This window comes from Mastacembelus armatus, chromosome 9 (genome assembly GCF_900324485.2).
Source record: "Mastacembelus armatus chromosome 9, fMasArm1.2, whole genome shotgun sequence".
In the NCBI taxonomy this organism is placed as follows: domain Eukaryota; kingdom Metazoa; phylum Chordata; class Actinopteri; order Synbranchiformes; family Mastacembelidae; genus Mastacembelus; species Mastacembelus armatus.
This window is the reverse complement of record NC_046641.1, coordinates 25,091,489-25,115,099: the sequence shown is the minus strand read 5'-3', so window position 1 is coordinate 25,115,099 and position 23,611 is coordinate 25,091,489. Positions and strand designations below refer to the sequence as shown.

The 23,611-nt window shown below is 44.6% G+C and overlaps 2 protein-coding genes across 3 annotated transcripts; one reads left to right on the top strand and one right to left on the bottom strand.

Moving 5' to 3' along the window:
- Positions 1–1,769: 1,769 nt before the first annotated feature.
- On the top strand, positions 1,770–8,643 carry lrrc2 (leucine rich repeat containing 2). Of its 2 annotated transcripts, none has more exons than XM_026320944.1 (10): positions 1,770–1,929; positions 3,295–3,436; positions 4,177–4,292; positions 4,594–4,688; positions 4,762–4,918; positions 5,092–5,228; positions 5,342–5,487; positions 5,943–6,095; positions 6,819–7,000; positions 7,124–8,643. In XM_026320944.1, exons 1-10 carry the CDS (start codon positions 1,815–1,817, stop codon positions 7,171–7,173), a joined length of 1,293 nt encoding a protein of 430 aa, XP_026176729.1. In that variant the 5' UTR covers positions 1,770–1,814; the 3' UTR covers positions 7,174–8,643. The 2 variants fall into 2 exon arrangements, with proteins under 2 accessions (XP_026176729.1, XP_026176728.1); XM_026320943.1 differs by having other exon boundaries at positions 1,773–1,929; positions 3,292–3,436.
- A 75-nt stretch (positions 8,644–8,718) lies between these two features.
- On the bottom strand, positions 8,719–23,272 carry mfsd14bb (major facilitator superfamily domain containing 14Bb). The gene is made up of 12 exons (XM_026320942.2): positions 22,546–23,272; positions 19,628–19,720; positions 19,180–19,242; positions 18,871–18,998; positions 16,785–16,899; positions 15,074–15,292; positions 14,110–14,223; positions 13,240–13,311; positions 13,017–13,129; positions 12,559–12,656; positions 12,326–12,468; positions 8,719–12,040 (listed from the first exon to the last, which is right to left on the bottom strand). Exons 1-12 carry the CDS (start codon positions 22,561–22,563, stop codon positions 11,810–11,812), a joined length of 1,407 nt encoding a protein of 468 aa, XP_026176727.1. The 5' UTR covers positions 22,564–23,272; the 3' UTR covers positions 8,719–11,809.
- Positions 23,273–23,611: the final 339 nt, after the last annotated feature.

Genomic DNA, 23,611 nt, shown 5'->3' with positions numbered 1-23,611 from the left:
TTTTTTCCACTTGCTGCGTGTCCTTGTCTGGTCCTCATACCGTCAGAGTCTGAAGGTTCAGACCCGGGTCATGGTTCCCGTTAGAACCAGGTGTAGGTCAGAGTTAAAGGAGGGGGCTCTAGGATGTGTTATATCAACGAGGGCCCTCACAAAGATAGAATTACAAATGTGTGCGTTGGAACATTTTCTCAACACATTGCAGGAAAACCAACCCAGGAAAACGATCCGTGTTTAAAATGATGTCATGTACAATTCAACACGGGGCGTGTGTGTGTGTGTGTGTGTGTGTGTGTGTGTGTGCGTGTGTGCGTGTGTGCGTGTGTGTGTTTAACACCCTGGGACAGCATCATGTCACGCCCTGAGGGCTCTGAGATGTCAAACATGTTCTAACTATCCCACTGACACACACATGCTGGGCTCTCTGTAGCTGTGAGGACCCTCACTGACAGAACACATGGCCACTCTGGTTCTAACCAGAACCTCGCACCCGGTCCAGGACCAGACATGTCCTCACTGTGAAGCTCTTAAACTCACACTGGTCCTCGTAAGGATAGCCATACAAGTATAATCGCTCTCGTAAAACCGTGTCTGAAACTCATGACATTATTATAAAGCAGATCACTTTCAGGTTCTACACACACACACACACACACTGTACTAATTTAAACAGCAGGTCGTTATGATTCCAACATGCCAGCGTCACACAGCTGCTGCCACCCGACCCCCAGAGCAGAGCGTCACACCTGCAGACCAGAGGGGTCGGCATCAGAGCCACGAGTTAACTGGAGGTCCGGACTGGTCCCGGCACGATGTTTTCAACCCACAGCAGATGACTGGCTGCATAAATGCACAAATAAGCAGGTGTGCAGGTGTTCCCTATCAAAAACAGGCCTGAGCTTTAGTTTTACATTCATCGCTTCATGTTTTTACATAAAGGACACGAAACTGATGACAAGTGTTTGTGTCTGTGGTCAGTTCGTGTGTTTGTCCGCCACCTTCTGTCTAAAACCTTTAAGTAGGAACTTTTAATTTATGAATGTGATAAAGTCGTACTGTGGAGCCGTGTCTGTCTGCCTGTTTGTATGACAGCGCCCTCCTGTGGAGGAGCAGCAGAACTACAACCGGCCTCCACTGACCTTTGGCCTGTAAACCAGATGGAGCTAAATGCCAAGCTGCTGCAGCCCCTGTCAAATAATAATAAACATTACATACTGGAAACACATGACCTGGGTCACATGATCCCCCTACAGACAAAGACCTGAGGGCGAACTACACTGACCCACATAAGGCAGAACCTAAACACTTTGTCCACACGTTGGAGACAGAAGAGGCCGGGACTCTTGATTGCTGAAAAGATCCAGATCTCTGGCTGACAGAGAGGGCCCACAGGACCAATACAAGACCACAGACCCAGATAGAGTGAGGTCCCAGGACCAGGACCAGACCACAGACCCAGAGAGAGTGAGGTCCCAGGACCAGGACCAGACAACTGACCCAGAGGGAGTGAGGTCCCAGGACCAGGACCAGACCACTGACCCAGAGAGAGTGAGGTCCCCAGACCAGGACCAGACCACTAACCCAGCAAGCAACATAACGGAATATTTAGCATTAACTTTGAAAAAGATGTTCGAAGATCGACTGGACTTTTGTTTTAACGTAGGAAACCCACATCCTGGTGTTTACTTATTTTTTTATTTATTTGTGTTTGCTGTGTTTTGTGGTCTTTGATAAATCTGGATTCATGTGATCCAGATAAAGGCTTGTGTGTGAGTCTGGATGGGGGCATCATGTGACCCCCCACACAGAGCAGGATCATGTCTCTGCAGGTAAAAATAGCGTGTTGTGTCATACACACACAGCGTGAGGTCACAGCTGAGTGTGTTTCAGTAAACAAGCTGCTGAGAGTGAGCGGACAGCAGGACACAGCAGGTAAGACCACATGATCTGTTTTCTCACCTGAGACGACAGGACGTACCTGTTACTGCGACTTTGTTTACTGTTTTCTACCATTTTCTGCGGCTCCGCCTCCTTTCAGAGGGACATTCTGCAGATTTTGCTGCACAACATTTATCTGGAAGTTTCTTCGCAGGTTTAGGTTCGACAGAAACCACCAGGTGAAGGTGAACACAGAGTCTGCAGGAGTCCACAAGCTCCTGCTGTGACTTGAATTGTTTTGTTTCATTTCACTACCACACACTCGCAACATGATGCAGTAGGTCACAGACGACAACCAGAGACCAGAGCAGGCAGGTCTGAGCATCAGGGCTTTGTTTTCTCGGTGAAAACCGACTGATGCTGACGCCTGAAGCTTCTTCTGCTCGTCCAAACTCGTTGCTTTGACTTAGAAAGTGTTTTATTAACATTTTTCTGTTTTTATTACTTTTGTAAAGGACATGAGTATTTCTCCCACTGCTCAGTGTCATTAACAACAACAACAACAACAACAACAACATGTGCAGATCATGCAAAAACACTTGGCACAGTTAAACTTCACTAATTTAGCTCCACTCGTGTTTCCTCCCATTCAGACGGTACAGAAGCAGCTGCCACAGCTGGATCAGTGCACTCACTCATTTAAACCTGCTGACACAACATCTGGATCTAACTGTTAACTGTCTGTGCTTTCCTGAAGTACTCACGACTTTAATGTAAGTAGAAAAACCACGGTGCTGCTACAGGCAGAGCTGAAGTAAAAGAATGAATATTGGCATCAGAACATGCACAGCTCATAACCTGCCTGGTAGCTGAGGGACCAGTTAACATCAGTTTATTAGTTGGTCATACTGGCCTTGTAGAGACTTAGGGTTTCTGGCAGGTCCTGGTTTTGATCATATTATTTCTAAGATTATAATCTGCATATAAAAACCTACTTGGACCAGAAACATTAAAATAATGGATCAAGAATCAAAGTTCTGACATGTGGTTATGTTATAGTGAGAGTATCATCCTGGACACACTGAGTCATAAATCAAACAATCAGCATGTCAACAGGGGAATTAGGACAAAACAGGAATCAGCAGAGAAACGATCAGTCAAAGGCAGGAAAGCAGCAGAGTTTTAAGGTCGGAGTGTACGAGTTTCTGAGCTGGAGGTTGGTTCCACCTGTGTGCAGCACACAAAGTCCAGCTGAGTGTCCTTGGTTAATGTTTGACCTGATGGTGGCGCTAGAGGCAGAGTCTGAGGATCAGACAGTTATTAGTTCATCCTGCACCAAGTCTCATCTCAGTTGATCCAGTACTTGCAGAGGTTTGGTCTCCTCCTCATCCTTGTCCTGCTCTCACTTGTCTCCAGCAGCAGACATGGGTCCAGAGAGGAAGTTGGACTTACCGGTCTATGACCTGTCTCTGATCAGAGGGATCTGGGAGGTCCGGGTGAAGAAATATAGACATAGGCAGAAGAAGGAGGAGGAGAGGATCGAGAAGAGCGCACTCGCCAGGTGAGATGAGGATGACGAGCCCACAGTGTGCAGAGGAACGCGTCACAACTCAGAAACGAGTCAAACGGAAGGTCAAACAATTCTGTCGATCTCAGGGTTGTTCTTTTTAGCCTCCGTAGCTCCTAGGTTTGATTTTATGGTACATTTACAGTCTAGTTCAGGCTCAGAACCACAGTCCTCTACCTGCTCAGCAGCAGACAGACACAGTCAGAGACCAGCTGGTGAACATAGTGGAGCATTTAGCAGCTAAAAAACCAGAGGTTTCCCTCAGGAGGTGGTGGAGACCAAACCCAGAGCTAAAACTTCCACAAACTGACTGTGTGACTCAGACACTGGTCCACATGGACCAGCAGGTTGGTCTGTGGCTGCTGGATGTGGACACAGGCAGCTGTTTGATCCCATGTCCTTTATAAAGTGATAATGTGTTGAATTTCCAGCTTGTACTGATTGTCCTCTGCTGGTCAACAGTGAATAAACTGTGGAATGAAACTATTTAACCTCTGAGTGAGATTCAGACTCACTACAGCTGACTTGTTAGTCACACACTATAAGAGTCTGATTTTAGCAACATGACCCCACACAGAGCTATTTTTAACTTCAGAGCTCTTTCAGTGGGACACAAACACGAGCACAAAGGTCACATGTTTGGAGAATGACCGGGAACATGCAGTCTGCTGACACCTGATCTGACATCAGTGTGATGTTGTAGATATTTCAATAATCTGTGTCTGTGTCTGCAGGATCGACCAGCAGTGGCAGTATCGCATCTACTGCAAGACACTGAAGGCCAAAGAACTGAACGTGCTGCATCATTACCTGGAGAGAGCTACGCTGACAGGTGTACAGGTGCACACAGGTAAACAACACAGCAGCACAGTCTTACAGAGGTAAACAAGACTACAGGTGCACACAGGTAAAGACGGCTGCACGTAAGTAAAAACAATTGCAATTAGCAGCTTGATGTATTTGCAGATGAAGTTTCTACCTAGTTTTGCTGATGACGTCATCGTTTACCTGTTTTTGCAGATTATGTCATTGTTTAACTGTTTACAGATGATGTCATTGTTTACCTGTTTCTATAGATGATGTCATTTTTACCTGTTTCTACAGGTGCCTCTGTTTACCTGTTATTGATGATGATGTTGTTTATCTGTCAGAGGCAGGCCAGTACCAGGATGAGGACATCCAGCAGGACCAGAAAGATCCGAATGATGACAAGCTGATCTTCCAGCTGGACGGAGAGCGTTGGATGGTACGCTGACAGGATCAGGAGAGAGTAACACAAGCTATAAGAAAATATCTGCTAATACGTGAATACTTTCCAGGACTTCCCAAAGGATTTGCAATGGATGACCTACCTGAAGGAGTGGCATGTCATGGGGACTCGGATCTGTCGGCTGCCGGACTACCTCTCCCTGTTCACCCAGCTCACTGTGATGGAGATACCCAAAAACGCCATCGCCGAACTGCCGCCTGAGATCGGTGAGGCTGGAGAACAAGATTTCCCACATGATGAATGTTTAAGACTAAACCAGACTTGACTCAGTCTGGCCTAATTGGTTCAGCCTCGTTGGGATCCAGTTTTTCCTAATTCCCTGGATTTAGCAGTTTTGTGTTGCATGATGGTCTCTAACAACCAACACCTGTCTCCTCAGGTAAACTGACGAGCTTGAGAGAGTTGAACATCAGCTACAACCGTCTGTCCAAGGTTCCTCCGGAACTCGGAAACTGTGAGAACTTGGAGAGCCTTCAACTGGCTGGAAACTACAACCTATCTGAGCTGCCGTTTGAGGTGAGCTGGACCAGCAGGAGGACCAATCAGCTTGTCATGTTTTAAATACTCACATTGAGAGGAAAACTAGTTTGGGGACACACACAGACCAGACATTTTTTATGTGTCTGCAGCTGAGCAGCCTGAAGAAGCTGGTTCACCTGGACATTGCGGAGAACATGTTTGTGTCCATCCCCATCTGTGCTCTGAGGATGAGCAGCCTGAAGCTGTTGGACCTGAGCAACAACAGTCTGAGCGACCTGCCACAGGACATGGACAGGTAACTCATGGCATCATCCTCGCCTGTGATCGCAGCAGCCTGACCCTGGAGGTCCACTGGATGAGGCTCTGTCATGTGTTGGTTTTTGAACTAGAATCGTTGTCCTGCAGTCGTTTCTTCTGCAGACACACTTTGGGTTCGTTTACAGATGTTTTGCCAGAATGTCTCATACTAAAATGGGGGGACCAGCTGTTATGTTCAGGCCATATATTAAGTTATTAATATGTTTCATATGGAGCAAATAAAGGTGATCTTGTTCCTGCCCCTCAGCAAGTTGAGGCCACAGGACATTTTTTTCTTCTGAATGTTTTCATTTTGTCATTATGGGTTAATGAATATAGGCGGTGACAACAATCATTCGTTTAAAGTGAAACCTACAACACGAAGTGTGAAAAAGCTGAAGGTCTGGGATCCTGAAAGAATATTTTAGTACATTCTGCTTCTGTCTCTCTCAGGTTGGAGCACCTGGAAACCTTGTTTGTCCATAAGAACAACCTGACCTACCTCCCTCAGTGTCTCGCCAACGTCTCCACACTCAAGATGATCGTTGTCAGCGGCGACGACCTCACCTGTATCCCGACCAAAGTGTGCAACAGCCCTGACATCAAGTACACAAACCGCATAGGACAACACATCTGATTGTGTTTGTGTGTGTGTGTTACTGAGTCCAGATCCCCTCCAGAGACCAACAGCACCAATGAATGTGTGTGAATCCAGAACCTGGTTCAGCTTATGGGTCTGAGCCGTAGACCTCCATTGTTGTCCAAAAACTATTAGAAACACAGCAGGGAGCCACACCGCTGACCTGGCTCACATGGTTCTTCCTCACCAACAATGGGAGGCCCGTCTGTTTCCAAAAACCAGCTCCAGATGCTGCCGTGAATAGAGAGAAGCTGCAGTGGAAACAGATCAGAAACAAGTAGACTCTTTCTTCCAACAGAGACCATTAAATATGACTCTGCCTCAGAAGAGTAGAGGACCCAAAACTGAACCCTGTGGACCTTTTACTGGGCCTCGCTCAGAAAAATACAGGATTAAGAAAAAAAGCTTTTCACTGTTTTCCACAAATCCAGGGCAGGTGCTGGAGGTCAGATTAAAATTTTTAAAGTAAAGGAATAAAAATAAGAGGCTCCAGTAGATCCCCATGAACTGAAATAGGAATAAGCAGGATAATGGATGGATGGAATAAAAAAAACCTCTAAGGAGTTGATTTAGACTTGCTGCTCCTGGTACTGTTCAGGTTTCAATGGGTCCAAAAACAAATTAGAGATGTGTGAGGAGAATTCCGGGTTGTACTGAAGACTGTAATTATCTCATACTGTTCCCCGCAGGTTTATTCGACTGTACGACAACCTGACAAGTGCAGAGAAAAAGAAGAAAGAGGAGGAGAAGAAGAAGAAGGAGAGGAACAAGAAGAGGAGGTGGAGGGAGCAGAGACAGGAAGAGGAAGTGAAGAAGGACAGCAGAGAGAAGGAGTTCATCGAGGCCTACATCGGCACGTTGAAGGACAGAGGTGACTGCAAAACCTACGGCAGCTTTATTACTGACGCAATTTAAAAACAGTCAAAAACAATAATTCTCTGATAACTTTGGAGGCTGTTGATTGTACAAACTAAACTGATTTGTCCCTCACCAGACACCGTCCCCTACTCCACCACCAAGGTCTCCATCTCCTGCCTGCTGTGAGGAAGAGGAGGATGAAGAGGACGGTGTCAGCACTTTTTAAAGCCGCACTAGATAAAAAGCACAATAACAGAGCAGAAGGTTGAGTTTCACTCTCGCTGGTTTTAAGCTTTGAAATGTCAGAAAGTTTCAGTCTGAGTTACTTTATGAGGTTTAGGACTCTAGTTCATTTGTTTTGGACACTGTGAGAAAATGTGGTGACGCCTTTAAAGGATGAAGACAAACTGCAAATATTCAGTCTGTGTCCAAAAAAGACTAAAATCGTCTTTTGATTATAAAACTAGTCGCTTGAAAATTTTTGCTTAAGTTTTTTCAGTCCAGAAGAAAAACTATTTTTCTCACCTTAGTTGAGAATAAAAAAATGTGGAACTATTAATATCAAAACCAATTTCCACCAGGAAAAAGGGTGAAAGGCTTTGGAAACAAAAACAGTTTAAAGAAAACCTGGATTAATAACAGGCAGTGAGTGATCCTTGGAGAGAAGTCAGGACCAATAGACGGGAATTCTCCTCTTCGAGCTTCCGCTTCCTGTTTTTTCCAGGATCGCCGACTGTAACTTTAAAACAGGAACATCTGGAATTATGATTAGAAATAAATACAATTGATCACATTTGAAATACTGACATATGAATAATAATAACAACATGTTAGGATTTTGAGTCTTGAATGAAAAATTACCAGAAAAACTATATTACCCAAATTTATATAATATATATATATATATATATATATACACACAGTATGTGTGTGTGTATAATTAGGTATAATTATTGTAAATTTTAAGAACCTTCTAGTCCTAAAGTTTTGGTGGTGGAATTTTATTTAATTTTTATTGTGGAGTTAAAATAAATGTTGGTTTGGTTTTGATCATGTGTTTAGTTAAAAAAGCTGAATGATTCATGTCTGAGTGTTTGTTTGTTTGTTGAACAATGAGGCTTCATTCCAAAAATCATTTCCAACATTGAAACACATCAACTTTCATTATAAACCCTGTGCTCAGTCACTTCCATATTAGGGAAGAGTGTCAGGATCTAATTATTCTCTAAATTTATTGATGTTCATTATTTTGTTTCCTCCAAAATTTTATACCGTTTTTTTTGTATTTTTCTTTTCCCCAAATGTTGTTTTTGTTTTCTCTAAGTGAAACTGGAGATATTTGATTGATATTTTGTAAGTTGTGACCAAACGTCTGAAAAAAATGGAAGATGATTTTTTTTTCTTTTTTTAAAATCAGGAATGAGTCTAATTCTGTGATTTACACGATTAAAAAGTTTAAACCTGTCGAAGTGTTGATTGGATCAGTGTTACTCTGTAAACATTTGTTTGCAAACTACATTTATTTCAAAACTCAAACTGAGGATTTGGATTCATTTCTGCGACAATCTGTTTAGGTACAAATGATTACAAACATCTGTCCAGATGTGGGCCTGTTGGTTTCCTCAATATCAAGAATAAACTCATTTGTTTGTTAAACGTTTAAATTCATTTTATCGATTTATCACAAAAATCAAAGAATCGATTCATTAAAAAAAAAAGAAGTCCACATTGTAAATTCAATACATTTCTCTTTATTATTATTGTAATAGATATTATTCAAAATTATGTTCTTAAGATAAAAGAAAGCAAATGCACACACGTGGACGTCATTCAGCGTCCATTGGTTTATATATAAAAACAGATATGAACATGAATGATTAGAGGCACACGTTCAGAGACATTAAAGTGCAGTAATCAGCACATTCTGTACAGGGGAAATGTCTGACCGCACGGTTCTCCCGGGCTACACATCAGCCAGAACCCACGGTCTGATCAGCAAACCTGTGGACTTATTTTCAATGACACGTCCTCACAGAACTCAGCATCACTGCACTGTCTGCTCTTTGTGGCGGCCATGTTGCTGCTTCAGCATTCACGTCAATAAAACATCCACCTCAACTTTCTTCTGCCAAAAGGAACAATCTGGTGATTTTCAGGGGCTCAGGCCAGGACCAGGACCAAGAAAAGTTGACTAAGAACTTTGTGAGGACACGTGAATGCAGCAGCAACATGAAAACCAGAAAGACAGAAGACAACCCAGAAAATGTGACATACAGGTTAATAACACGGCGGTGCATTCAGGGACATTCAGTAACAACTCTGCAGGGCTTCAGACCGACTGTAGAAAAATATACCTAAATATATCTTTGTTCAACGTCCTCGGTGACGGAGAGAAAATTCAAACACAAACCAAAAAAAAAAAATTCAGAAGAATTTGGTGCTGAAGAGAAACAGTCTGAGAAGCTGATTAAACAAATGCGAAGATTAAATATGAGTTTTAGAGACAAAGGGGAGTCTCCTCTGCTGCATTAACGGACAGATGTGCCGTGGCTGTAACATGATAGAGCCTGATGAAGCTACAAACCATCATCGTCCTCATCAGGACACTCAGGTGTTTGTGTAGCTGTAGCGACATTAACGCTGCTTTCATGTCACCTTGTGGAAAACACAACGATGCCCACGTGTTGGTTCTGAACTAGAACCAACATCATCCATCAGGAAAAGTTTTGGTTCCTTTCTTTCCTGAAATCTGCAACAGCACTAAGACACTTGTATTTCCCACACATGAAATGTTATTTGAATGCAGCATGTAGTTGCACTTTAAAAACTTGGGCCTGCGATGATAAACTAAGATCTGTATCAGTCTTGAAGTAACAGTATCAGTAACAGATTTATGGAGCGGAGGCACATGACAACAACTGGACACTAAAATCAACGGCAGCAGAGAAAAGCTTCTCCTGAGTCCGAGTCCGAGTCTCTCAGACTGTGAGGTGGGAAAATATGATGCAGGTTTTAGCTCAATAGCAACAAATCTCATGTACCATCCAACCCTGCTCCTCTCTGGACTCCTGCCCTGGAATGTGGTGGTTTGACCTCTTAAAAAAATCTGGTAAACAAGGGGCAAACAAACAAACAAACAAACAAACATGGCACAGTTTGGTTCACAGGAACCTGCTGATTCCTAAAGCCTTCTCCGATTGGTCGTTTCTACGGTTTAAAATCAAACCTAGACCAACGGTGCATTCACTGCCCAGATGAAGATCAGACCTAAGGGTCTCAATCAAGAATACCTTCAGTAACTCAGAGTGCTTGATATGCCCAACCTGGTGTCACAGGCGGGCGGGTGGGTAGGAGCACTTTCAGATCAAAACACACTTCAAGTATTTAAACCCAAGAAGAAGAGATGAGGAGACGTTGCTCTGGAAACACCTGGCAGGAGGGGATGATGGTGTCGCATCCAGTCAGAGTTTGCACACGCTCAGTGTGGCAGTCTGTGACTGTTGCCATGGTAACAGTTGAGCCAAGAAATCCAGCAGTGTGAGCTGTGGTTGATTATATATGCGACAGTGAAAAAAAAACCAAAACAACAAGCACACCTGAACCTTGGAACCTGAACCCCCTGCAGGTGAGAACTCCTACACACAAGTTGCATATCCCATAATCCCGAGCAGCTTCGACCTCACCGTCCTCTCTGCTATGTTTGTCCCGGTCAAAGGTTTCTACTCTAAAGACTACAGTACTCAACAGGGAGGAGCGTTTGATCTGCTGACCTCTGCAGGCCTGACAGGTGGAGTCAGGTACAGCAGGCACACAGAGAGAAGGCAAACTGACTGCAGGGGTTCAGGCGGCAACCAGACTGACAACTCCGGGTAAAAAGTGACGCCCTCAGGCTCCGTGACAGTCTGCTCCAAACTAAACCAGACATGATGTTTTCATGAGGGCAGTCCAGGTCACAACACCAAAACTAACCCACTGTGTTCAACTGCTGATTAACCTGCTAGTACTCTCCAGAATCACGGACTTAGTTTATGGAAAATAAAATATGCTATTGATAATTCACCACTGAGAAAGTTTCACTTTGCTTGTTTTGTCCAACCAAGAGTCCAGAACCTAAAAATATTCCATTTACTTTCATATACGACAAGACCAGCAGCAAACCCTCTGATCTGAGGGGCCGAGACTAAACGTCTGACGGTTTTACTTCAAAAACAACAGAAATGACGAACAGATAATTTTCTGTTCCTCCATTTTCAGTCGTCACCTCCTCGTCCTCTCGGCAGGAAAGAAACATGAGGTACTGAAAGAACAATCATGGCCCGTCTGATCTAAACGTGACATCATTGTGGGAACAGTTTAACCACAGTTTAAAATAAAAAATCATATTTTCTCATTGAGTGGTGGCGACAGGAGCCTACATCAACAGCCAAAGCAAAGGGTTTTGGTTATGTCATGGATTGAAACCCTGTTTTCAGGGGCTTTAAATTGATCCGCTGTTATTTTTTGGTTTTACCTGTCGAAGCACACCTGAGCTCAGAGCAAACAATGGCTTTACTGACGCAGAACCTCATCAAAATTGGAACCAAGGAGCTAAATGAACCTTGTTCTCTGTCATTTTTTTAAATGAGGTAAAAAAAATCATCAGCCATGTAAAGAAATGACGTGAACATTGGTCAGTCAGTGTGTTTGCCGCCTAGCGATACCTGACAGTATCTGAACAGTCCAGATTTAAAAATATAAAAAAATGTAAAAAGTAAAAGCTGAAATGGTTATTCTGAAGGGGGCGGGGCTAAAGCTCAGACCTCGGCACCGTGATTGGCTGGAGTCACATGCTGCTGTTCTGTAGGAGCGGCTCGATGTCCTCCGCATCATTGGTAGGCGTGCCCAGGGGGCTGCTGTTCTGAGCATGTGCAGTGGAGGAGGTGCCGGACTTGTGGGCGGAACAGGTCTTGACTTCGGCCAGCTGGTGGTGCTCGGGGATGAAGATGGCGACGAGAAGAGCGAACACAACGGCGCACGCTCCAAACAGGAAGGGAGGACCAGGGATGACTGACTTCTGCAGAAACAGACAAAGAAGAGAAAATAAAATTAAAAGCATGAAGACTTTTATTTTGACAACTCATGAGAAATAAATCCAGTCAACTTCTTCAACAAAAACTCTGCACTTTGAAAAACAGCTGAAACAGGTTGTAAAACAACAAATATCACAGTCTGAGTCTGTGGGCGTCCAGCGCTGGTGCGTCCATCGGGCGACGAGGTCGAAGAGACGCTCATTGGTCCTGTAGCGACGAGACGCTCGCCGCCTGCTTGCTCAGGAGACATGGGGAGAGAGAGCGTTTACCTCTGTGCTCTGTGAAGGTCTTCCTGCTGCTGGCTCCATGTCGTTCAGCTCCACGTCGAAGAGGTAGAAGATGAAGCCGTAGAGCGCCGGACCCAAACCGTTACACAGGCCCCTGATACCTGTGATCATCCCCTGAACCACACCTGTGCACACGGACACAAAGCAGGGGGTCAGCCTCTTCCATCGAAGATTCCTGTGTTCCCTCCCTCCTGCAGACAGGCTGCTGTACTCACCTTGCTGGTCAGGTGCTGCACTGTGTGACACCAGAGCAGAGACTGCTGGGAAGGTGATGGAGGACATGGCTGCTACTGTTCCTGCTGCCCACATCATCCTGGACAGAAGATAAATAAATCACTCGATTTCCAGTCAGTGACAACCTGCAGCACTCACAGCACAAACAGAGTCACTGAGCAGTGTTCAGGCCTCCTGACAGACCGACAGGTCACGTGAGCCAGAGCAGTGATGTGGTTCTTTCATAGTTTGGACTAAAAAAAATCTTTTCACAGGTTCTTCCTCTGTCTTCGAGAGTGAACATGTAGATGTCAGTGTCAGTGAGACCTGCACGGTTTTTAACCTTTACTGAAAGGACAGTGTTTTTACATGTCGTCAGGCGTGTCTGGAGGGGTCATTATTAAAATTCATACAGAGTCAAACACTGATGCTGACGCCCACACGCCGTCAGTGAACTCACCACGGCTCGGAGCCGAAGCCGTACCAGGCCAGCTGGAACAGCTGGAAGCCCAGGCCGAGGAGGACTGTGTTCTTATTACCAATGGTCCTCATTAAAACACTGAGGAGCAGAGTCTGACGGAAGACAGAGAACAGGATGTCAGAAGCTACGACGGGCGTGGGAATGTGCTTTTATTAGATGTTCTCGCAGCCTCAGACACAGTGTCAGCTGGGTGGATGTGTACCTGAGCGACTATAGAGAGGATTCCCACCATGGCAATGAAGGCAGCGATGGCTGCAGGAGAAAACTCGATCACCTGGAAGAGAAGAAACGAGCTGCTGATGAAGATAAACTCGCTCTCAACAATCATCACAACGAAACATCAACATCCAGAAAGGAGACATTCATACATTCATGTGCTACAGAGAATAATCAGTGAACAACAGTGACCTTTCCTCTGTGTGACCTCTGACCTCTGTGTGACCTGGTCAACCTGGACACCCTGAGGACTAAAACCTCCCTCAATGATCAGCAGAAAATCCAAATCTCGTCCATTACAGCTCGTTTCTTGTCAACAGGAAGTTGGTGTTAAACGAACTACAATGGACAGGACACTGGATTGCACCAGACGCAATGCATCCTGGGTGTTGTAGGATTTTTCAGCTTTAGGAATAAGACGTTCTTTTTCACTGATTTCTCCACAGACGTTAACAACATTTTTTATTGTGACACATTAAAGATTAAATGATCATTTAATCAGCAGCGGATTATTCCTTTAAGTTGATATGTTGAACTTGTGAGCAAAAAGCTGCTGATTAATGTACATGTTGAACTTTACTGCAGTAGTTGTTAAAGTTTGAAGTACTTTTTAAACTGTACTTCATCTGCAGCAGTGCATCATATTCTACAGGATCTCACATGAAGTTTTAACTGCACAGGAAGTACAGTGCAGTAAAAGTACAACATCTGACTCTGGACTGTAGTGGAGTAGAAGTACACGGCTGCAGAAAATGCAAATACTCCAGTAAAAATACAATTACCTCAAAGCTGTACTTAAAGACAGTACATGAGTAAACGTACAAAGTTACTTTCCACAGCTGTGTGTGTGTCTCACCTGTCTCAGGTAGAGGAAGAAGCTGGAGTACTGTCCGGCCTCAGGCAGGTATGACAGGAACACTGTGACACATATGAGCAGCACAGTGGTGTCTTTCCCCACACGACGCAGAGACTGAGCACAAAACACACCGATAAGTGCAACTCATCAATATAACTGTCAATCAGTTCCTCTCCCTTCCACTTCCCTCTTCTAAAATGTTAAGGACTGAGGGCTGTGGTCCAGTTTTGAAACCTTCCAATATAAATTATTTGCTAGTATTCAGTTTTCAGATCACAAACCTAGCTCAGTGTTCTGACCAGGGTTATTATTGATAATCATATCACATGTTACTGGTGAGGACTGTTCCATCTTATTCTGTATTCATTCATTATTATTACCGTATATTCAGGACTATAAGTCGCACTGGAATATTAGTCGCATTTAGCAAAAACAAACAATTCTCCCAGTGGTGGTGGAGAGAAGGTCAAAGGGCGTGTCCTGCTCCTCTCTCAGGTCGTCTGAATGTGAACACTCAGTCCAAACTGTGTTTCAGCTGCAGACTTTATTACCTGAAGCTTGACGTCTGCAGTATAGCTCTTTGTTTTGGGCACCATTTTCACTGGTGTTACATTAGGAGTTAGAGTTTAATGTGAACATAAAGGTTTTTACTTTTTTGACAGTATAATATTATCTTCAATGAGTCAAGAGTCCCATCTAACACTAGGGACTACTGGATAAAATGACTGTAAATATACACATATAAGTCAAAGTGCGACTTATAGTCCAGAAAATACGGTATGTCTTTAAGCAGCATGTGAGCCACCAGAGAATAAACTGGATACTGGACTGCGTAATGTTAAATATGAAGTATTGGTCATAAACCTGTATCACATCCTAATATTCTCCCATCTTAGAGCTGCTGTGTGAAGTCCTGACCTTTGACCCCTGACCCTGTACCAGTCATGTTTTAGTCTGAACTCACAGCGAAGGGGTCGGCCTGTTCCCAGGAGATGGGGAAGCCCCAGGACGTGAGTCTCATCTTGTCCGGCAGCGATTCGGGGACTACAAAGAACACAAAAGCGATGTCGGCCACTGCAATCACCGTGGCAACCAGGACCACCAGGCTGTCCCCGTACTGCGCTGACAGGTAGGCCCCGATGGCCGGGCTTGTCACTAAACTGGCTGCGAAGGTCGCAGAGACCTGAGGACACAAAGAGACAGCAGGTGAAGGTGAGCAGGACCTGCATCCTGTCACATCCCTCAGTGAAGCTGATACTGTTTATGCTGAAGGCAAAAGTCCTGCCACTGAGTTTTAAACATCTTAGAAATTTATTTTTGAGTCAGCACTGGGTGTGTTTAGAGTCTAAACTGTTTCATACATTGGTTTTATTTAGGACGTGTTTTATTGACTATTGGTTTTAAGTGGTTTTTGTTGAGATCCTCTTCCTGAGCGATGGTGGCACCCTTATAAGCGGATGCACCTCAACGCCCTGCGCTCCAGCGGGTGGAGTCTGTGTGGACTGGACCATGCAGAGGAAAACTTCATGTTAACAACCTGTTTGACTAGTTTGACCAGGGGATAGTTCAGGTTACCGTCTGATGTGGCCTGATTGCTGGGAGACTTTTCTTTGTATTTATGGTAAAAGCCAGAACTCAGAACCAGGTTCCTTGACTCCAACCAGTAAACGTTTTAAAGCCAGTGAGCAGTGAGGAAACTTTGACCAGTAGGACTGACGTAGCAGGTTTCACTCAAGAGTCCAAACTCCAACATCTCTTTTCCTACAACTTTAATCCAGCGCTTAACAATCAAACTGGGAGAAAAACCTTTTGTCATGTTTAAATCCTGCTCATGTGATGTCTGTTGGTCTCCACAGCCCAGCATGAACCACATACACAACTCGACCGGTCCATTTCTAAGTTCCTGTCCTGCCTCTGACCTCGAGTAACTGCAGAGCACATAATGGCAGGAAACACCAGCCCCTCCATTATATAAACACAATATGCTATTACAGTGGGCACATGGTCTGCAGGGCCGCTCCACTATGAGATGATCCAAGGTCCAGTCAGGCATCACAGCACCAGCTCTGAATACATGTCCACTGTTTTAAATGGAACCTAAGATCAAACCTATTTGTTGACCTGTGCCTCTCAACAAAAACAAGACTAAAACTAAACTAAAAGTAAACAAAAACAACTAGAATGAAATGCTCTGAACTTCATCAGGGATGTGAAAGACAAGTGGACATGTTGGAGCTGCTGTTAATAATGAACTAAATCCACTGAGACCCAAACTATCAGCTGAGACACACGGGGAAACTGCAGCAGACACCCGCATGTCTGAACAGGAAGTGCTGAGAATTTTGCTCAATATTTTTGTTTTGCTAATAATTTAAATAAGTCGGCTTCTCCAGGTGAACCCAGCGAACAGGACTTTAGTCAAAATGTGAATGTGAATCCAGATTCCAGGTAAAAACACCTGTGACCATGGCAACCAAACACAACAAAGAAAGTATAAGTATTAAAACAATTGACTAAAATATCTTCAGTTTTTATTGATTAAGACAAAAGTAAAACCAAACCTTGGATAAGATCAAGATAAACCAGGTGCTATACTTCACACCATCAGCGGCTCAGTTCAACTGTTTTGTGACCCATAGAACGTGATGTAAACTGCAGCATGTTGCTGTTCTCACCAGTCCGTAGGCCGTGCTCCTCTCGTCTTCCGCCGTGATGTCGGCCACGTAGGCGAAGATCACAGAAAAGGTCACAGCGAAGATCCCCGACACTGAGATCAGAGCAAAATACCACCTGCACAGACAGACAGGAAACAACCTGGTATAACACTGGACGCTTGGCTCAGTCGCGATCACTTCATGATCCTTAGCTCTTAAATAAAAATGATTTGTTTTTAGACGCCCTTTAATCCAACACGTTCTCACACACGAGATGATCTGCCTTGTGACTCAGACACACACTGGCCATGAGCAGCACCAGCTGACTGGTGTCAGGCTGGTGTTTGAACACAGAAAACTGAAAACATTTCAGAGGACATCCACTAAAACTAAAATGTGGAATTTGGGAATCCATTCATCTGCTATTATAGCAGCAGAGTTAGTTACGTGTCTGTTTAGGAAAACGCAGGCATGCACCCACAGGTGCTGAAGAATCTGATTGTGTGTGCAGAATGAGGTTACTCCAGTGCAAAACCTTGTCCTTCCCCCACAGGGAACAATCAGCTCTGATGTGGCTGAAGTGAGTGAGTGAACTCCATTAGCTGCTCCCTGACCTGACACTAAACCCACACACAATAACTACACACACACACACACACACACACACACACACACACACACACACACACACACACACACACACAGAGCAACACATGAAAGTTAAAAACATACTGCATATGCTACATACAGCGTTACTGACAGCAAGTTAAGTCAGCTAGATGCATTTTAAAACAGCAGGATGTTAGATCTGAATTGGATTTTATATCTTTGTTGTATAGCGGTCGATGGTTCCCCCGTAACTCAAACTGTGGGAAAGTGATGCAAAATGCTGTAAAATTCCTGCTGAACCTGCTGCTGCTGTTCTCTGGACGCTGATCCTCACATGAACACCATGTGACTGTTCAAACTCCACCGGCATTAGAGAGGCAGCACCACTAACCAGCCACCTCTCGCTTCTATTGACGCAGTTTATTTATTTATTTCTTATATTAAAAAAGAAAGAAAACAAAACAACTGGTGGTCTCAGCTGCGGTTAGTCGGCCCTGCTAACGGAGATGCAGCCTCCAAGGTGTCACCACTAATTACACAGACGTCAGCAGAACAGAAGAAGGTGTAATGTAGAGTTTGCCCTGTAATCCAACCTGCCCTGACACCAGTGGATCAGTTAAAATGATTTCCAGGAACAAAGTGACTTCAGCAGAACGGACAGAGCGTGGCAGACAAGACTGGGCTGACTGTCTGCTGAATAAACAGAGGGAAGCTGAGAAAAGGTCAAAAAGCAGTGGATCTTGAGCTAAAGCAGGATTCCTGTGTGGACCATGAAACAGTTTACAGCTTCAGGTACTGACCTGCAGACGTAGCCTGGGTCCCGTGGTGGAACAAGCACTTCTAATTTAAGTACAATGAAGTAAAGTGGTAATACAACCAGGAAACAATGAGACTTATAAACCCAAATAAAAGAACAGTGATATACAGGATTAAACCAAACTACACAGACAGATTATTTTGGATATCACTGCTGACTGGGGAGGAAATTTTTATCCCCATAATTTCTGGAATTTAGCCGATAACGATAAATATGACGATTAATGTTTCTGGTCCTGTATCTTTTAGCTGATTCCAGATTCAGCCGCCATTTTTGTTGATGTTCTGCATACTACGTGTGAGCTACACGCTCTGCGTACTACACATCACACAAAAATATGTCCATTGTTGTTTATCTGTTTTATTGTGAAGTGGCAAATTCTCCCCATGTGGATTTGTTCCTGTGATATACTGGCTGCAGTAACACACTGCCAATTCCTACTGCTGACCATAGAAGAACACACTGCCTGGTTTTTCCTGCACGTGACACCAAAAACAAAAAAAAAAATCTTAGGATGTCATATAATTACGATATAACTTCAAACGGTGTGGGATCTGGAGGGCGGCCCTCTTTTGGGTTGGGAAGAACCATGTGAGCCAGTGCAGTGGTGTGTTTAATGGTTTTTGGGCAACAATGGAGGTCTACGGCACAGACCATATGTGAAGATAATTTCTGTCTCACCAGGGACTGATCCTCATGAAGGGGATGGGGGCGCAGGTGAAGAAGACCGTCATGAGGAGGAAGGACTTTCTGCCCCATATGTCTGACAGAGCACCAATCAGAGGAGCCGACAGGAACGACAGGAAGCCCTGGACAAGTGCAGAGCAAAACATTAGTCAGGAAACACGTGAGGTGTCACCGATTCCTACAGTGAAACTGAACAGCGAGTCTCAGCAGTAATGATGGTATTCGCTGCTGTGACAGTCCAATACCCACAACAAGAATAATTAAAGCTGAATATGAAGGATTAGGTGTTGGTGCAGGTTTTACCTTCACGCCCTGAACCAGGCCGTTCATCAGGAAGGTGTGCTGAGGAAAAGTCTCATGGAGAACCTGAAACAGCAGCAGCCCAAGGTCGGATTAATACATGAACACTGTTGTAAATGTTCATAGCACTGCCTGTGTAACGTCCTACACAGACACAGACACAGACACAGACACAGACACAGACACAGACACAGACACAGACACAGACACAGACACAGACTGTGGCTCGTCTGTTCACACACGGACTGTGATACGTGCTGCATGTTTAAAAACTGAAATACTGTCCTGAGCAGATACACGTGACAGGAGGGGCTGAGGTCAGACTGCTCTCATTAACTTGAGAAGCTGAAACACCTCGAATGTGAAACCGTCGTCTTTGTGTAAGAGCAGGTGATCGAACTCCAACAGTGAGGAGAGCGGTGATGTGGATGTGTGGTGCATGCTTACTCACGGTTAGCATGGGAGTGGTCAGCAGGCCCCAGGCGAAGAACTCCAGGAAGATCACCACTACGGCATGAGTCACTGAGGCTCGGCCTCGGCCGTGCTACGGCGAGAAGACAAACATTAACTATTAACTATATCGGGAACAAACTCGCTTCTAATGATTCTACTGCTCTCTCCCATTACATGATCTGTCGGCTTGTCTGTCCACACGCAATTAGGCTATGACGGACATGACCTCTGACCTCTCTTCTAACAGCTCAGAAACAGGAACATTTTCTAAGACTATTCTTAGTTAGATGTATTGGATAAGAGAATTAGGCTGCAGCAGAGGAGGAGGGGAGCAAAAACAGTGACGGGGGCAGTGGAGAGACCAGGACGCTTCACATTGGTTGGACATTTATGGAGAAGGTTCTGATGAAGCCAAACTGGAAGGAACATATGGGAACCCAGCAGCTTTGGAGGAAACTGCACAAATGACGTTCTTCACATGTCAGTTCAGTCTGTGCATGGGGGCAGTTTAGGAGCTCAGGGGGTTCACACCTGGTCCATGTCCCTGACACACATGATGGGAAGGAACAGACACACACACACAGCAGATCTGATAAGATACCACCCTGTCAGAACGATTTAAAACATGCAGCACAGACGACGGCAACAGACGGTCACAACAACAAAAAGAGGAAATACAGACGAAATTTGAAAAAAGCAGACAAACGCTATAATGGTATTTATTTTATTTACATCATTCAAAAACCTCTAATTACTGTTCAATAACAGGATGACACGGCTGTTTCTCTGCTACATGTCAACAAAGCTACAAAATCAACAAGGTGCACAAATAAAGACAACTCCACAGGTGTGGCTGCTATGGCGACACACGTACCGAGTCTGAAACCACTTCCTATTTGCTGTATAGTTCAGACACATTCACTGCACAGTTGTTTTTGTACAGCCGTTACAAAAAAACCCCAAAAATATCACACGGGGGCTGCAATTACTGACTGATGCGCTGATCAACAAAATGAATTGGTAACAACCTGATAACTGACACACAGGTTGGTCAGAGACAATGCCCAGACTCTGGGTGCAGGATCTGCTGTTGTTTTCAGCCGGTGGACAGACTCTGGGAAACTGTGATCACTATTTTTCATCACGTCTGGAGCTGCAACTAAAGATTATTTCCAATATTGTTAAATCCACTAGTTTTTTAACGTAATTGATTAGTTGTTTCATCCATAAAATGTCTGGAGAAAATAAAAAATTACTTTCATTATTTCCCAGAACTGAAGGTCACATTTTCAGACTTCTTGACTTGTTCAACCCATAGGCTGAAAACTAAATCTACACATTACAGAAGCAAATGTGTGGCACTAATCTGCTACTGATGATTTTCTAGACATTTTTAAACATGTTAGGGGACAACTCATTGAGTAAATGAACACCACATGACAGTGTGATGGTTATCTGGTGGCCAGTTTCCACTAAAGGGTAGGGTTTGGTTTTACCCTTGAAACAAGCTCACGCTACATGCAGCTATTTTCAACAGTTGAAGTTACTCTTCATGTGAACACATCAATGATTCTCTAGTTTCAGATACTCAAATTTGAGGATTTGAGTTCTCTCTCTGGTTTATGTCATTGTAAACTGAATATCTCTGGGCGATCGGTTGGCTAGAGTGGAAGTGAAGTGAAAGTGACTTTGTGCTCTGCATTTAACCGACCCAAAGTGAACACACCGGGAGTCATTGCTGCGGTGGCCCGGGGAGCAGCCGGGGGTTCGGTGCCTTGCTCAGGGGTCTCACCACAGTCGTGGTATTGAAGGTGAAGAAAGCGCTGGCTACTCACTCGCCCCACCGACAATTCCTAAGACTTGAACCCGCAACTTTCAGGTTGCAAGTCCGACTCCCTATCCATTCAGCCCCCTAAGACGTGCAGCTGTGCAGCAGATGTGATCACTCAGGAGAATTATAATAGTAATGACAAACAATCAAATTACAGCCCCAGACTCTTTGCATGTGAAGCTCAGTGTGTTTTGCATCTCACTACACATACTCAAGTGAAGTATGTGTAGTTTCACTGAAACGCCGGGGCCCCACGTTAAACACTGAGCCGTTGCAGCAGAAGCTCCAGACCTGCACGGCATGTTCCTGCTTTTTACCCTCATGAGCAGCTCAAGTGCCTTCAGGTGACTCAGCTGTGTAGAAGTGACAGCTAAAGTTTGCACCTGTGAAACAACAGCTACAGCTAACCAGCCTTAGTTCCACATAGCAACAGTGTTTACATGTGAAGTCCTCTTAAAACAGGACTCAGTGCTGTATATGAGCCTATTAGAGCTGAGATAACTAGATAACTGAGTTATTACTAACTGGTCAGTACTGTCAGTACTAACTGTGTATATATATATATATATATATATATATATATATATATATATATATATATATGTGAATGTGTTTTCATCCCTGGACTTCACTACAGTTCACTAACTACTACAGTTACCAGCTAACTTCCTTTTCAGAGCCACAGGAATAAATTAACACCCTTTGGCCACTTTAGTAGTAACGTCACTTCTTCCACTAACTAACTAGTTGACTAACTCAAACTGTTCCGGTGTCACTAGAACCGACTGGTTGAACCTGGACACAAAGCGCTTGTTCATAATTACTTCATATACGTATAATATACATATATGAGCTAACTAGCTAGCGAACGAACTGGTTAGTTAGCTTAACTAATCCGGAACATAACCGGTTACCGGATGCCAGCTAGCCCTCTGTATTACCGTGTTTTAAACCTGGGGTGGCGGCTCTACTGTTCCAGTGTCTGCCCATCACCGGTCACCGGTTTGTCTCCGGTTTAACGGACCTTTTCAGACCGAGCAGCATTAGCCGACAGTGCTAACCGAGCCAGCTAGCGCTCCACTTACCGAGCCCCGGACCAACATGATGTCGGTGGCCTCGGTTTTCCCCCGGTTCCTCTCACATCTTGCCGTAACGATTTTCACATCCAGCCCGTGATGCTCGCCATCCTCCCGGGGCTTCTCCGTCTCTTCCAGGGTGTCCCGTTGTGTGAGGCAGCGCTAACGTTTATGCTTCGCCGTCATGGACTTCAGCTGCCTCGGTAAAAACCGTGGCGAGGGCTTGGCTCTCGTTTTTTTTACAGAAATTCCTCCGCTCAGTGTAATTTGGTTGCTGTGCTGGATTTTATGCACCGGGGTCTCCCGGGCGAAAGGCCTTGCCGCCTTCTTTGGCAAACTGATGTTTGGAAGCTGACGGACACCGCCCGGTGGGGACGTCTCTGATACCAAATCGAACTCGTCTTCTCTAAGGCGAGTAGAGAGCTGTTCCCAGATCAGATCTTAATCGGGTCCTCGTCTCCACCTGATCTCGATCCACAGCCAACGGAACTGACTCTGGATCAGCACTTACGTTCACAGTTACTCCGAGTACAAGGGCGCCGCCTGCCGGGCCCCGCCGACGCTACAATGCAGGGTCAGTTTCATGAAGTTGGCGCTGACGGAGGCGATCGGTGTCGTTATGTTTGAACCCACAGCTCACAATAGACCCAAACAAACCGGATTAAAACCGTGTGGTTACGGGTACAGATCCGTCCGGGAGCAAAACGGGTCGACAGGGCTTCACAGTATTTGGCAGGAAGACCCAGCAGCAAACTGCACAGCCAACATTCGCCTGGATCACTATTTGGCAAGACGGAGAAAGGCGGGTTTCGTCGATGGAAGAATTTTGGCGTCAATGCAAAGCTGCACAGCAACCATCGTCAAGGCAACCGGCGCCACTAATCGTACTTCCGGTCAAAAATTTTAAAGTAAAAGCCTCCTGAAACAAGAGAGTTCAAATGCATGGTTGTGATTTAAACAGCAGTACAGAACAAGAAGTTTGGTTTGGACTTAAATCAGGCTGATGTTTCTTTTCAATTATGTAGAAATGTGATTTCACACTGACTACACAAAGAATCTGACTAGTTTTAATCTA

Excerpts from the sequence above, each read along its gene's own strand:
- lrrc2 (XM_026320943.1), top strand. The coding sequence starts at position 1,815 with ATGTCTCTGCAGGTAAAAATAGCGTGTTGTGTCATACACACACAGCGT. Across the intron at positions 1,930-3,291 it reads CGGACAGCAGGACACAGCAG|CAGCAGACATGGGTCCAGAG; the intron begins GTAAGACCACAT and ends ACTTGTCTCCAG. Across the intron at positions 6,096-6,818 it reads TGCAACAGCCCTGACATCAA|GTTTATTCGACTGTACGACA; the intron begins GTACACAAACCG and ends TGTTCCCCGCAG.
- mfsd14bb (XM_026320942.2), bottom strand. Across the intron at positions 19,243-19,627 it reads TGACCACTCCCATGCTAACC|GTTCTCCATGAGACTTTTCC; the intron begins GTGAGTAAGCAT and ends CTGCTGTTTCAG. Across the intron at positions 18,999-19,179 it reads GCCTGGTTCAGGGCGTGAAG|GGCTTCCTGTCGTTCCTGTC; the intron begins GTAAAACCTGCA and ends GCACTTGTCCAG.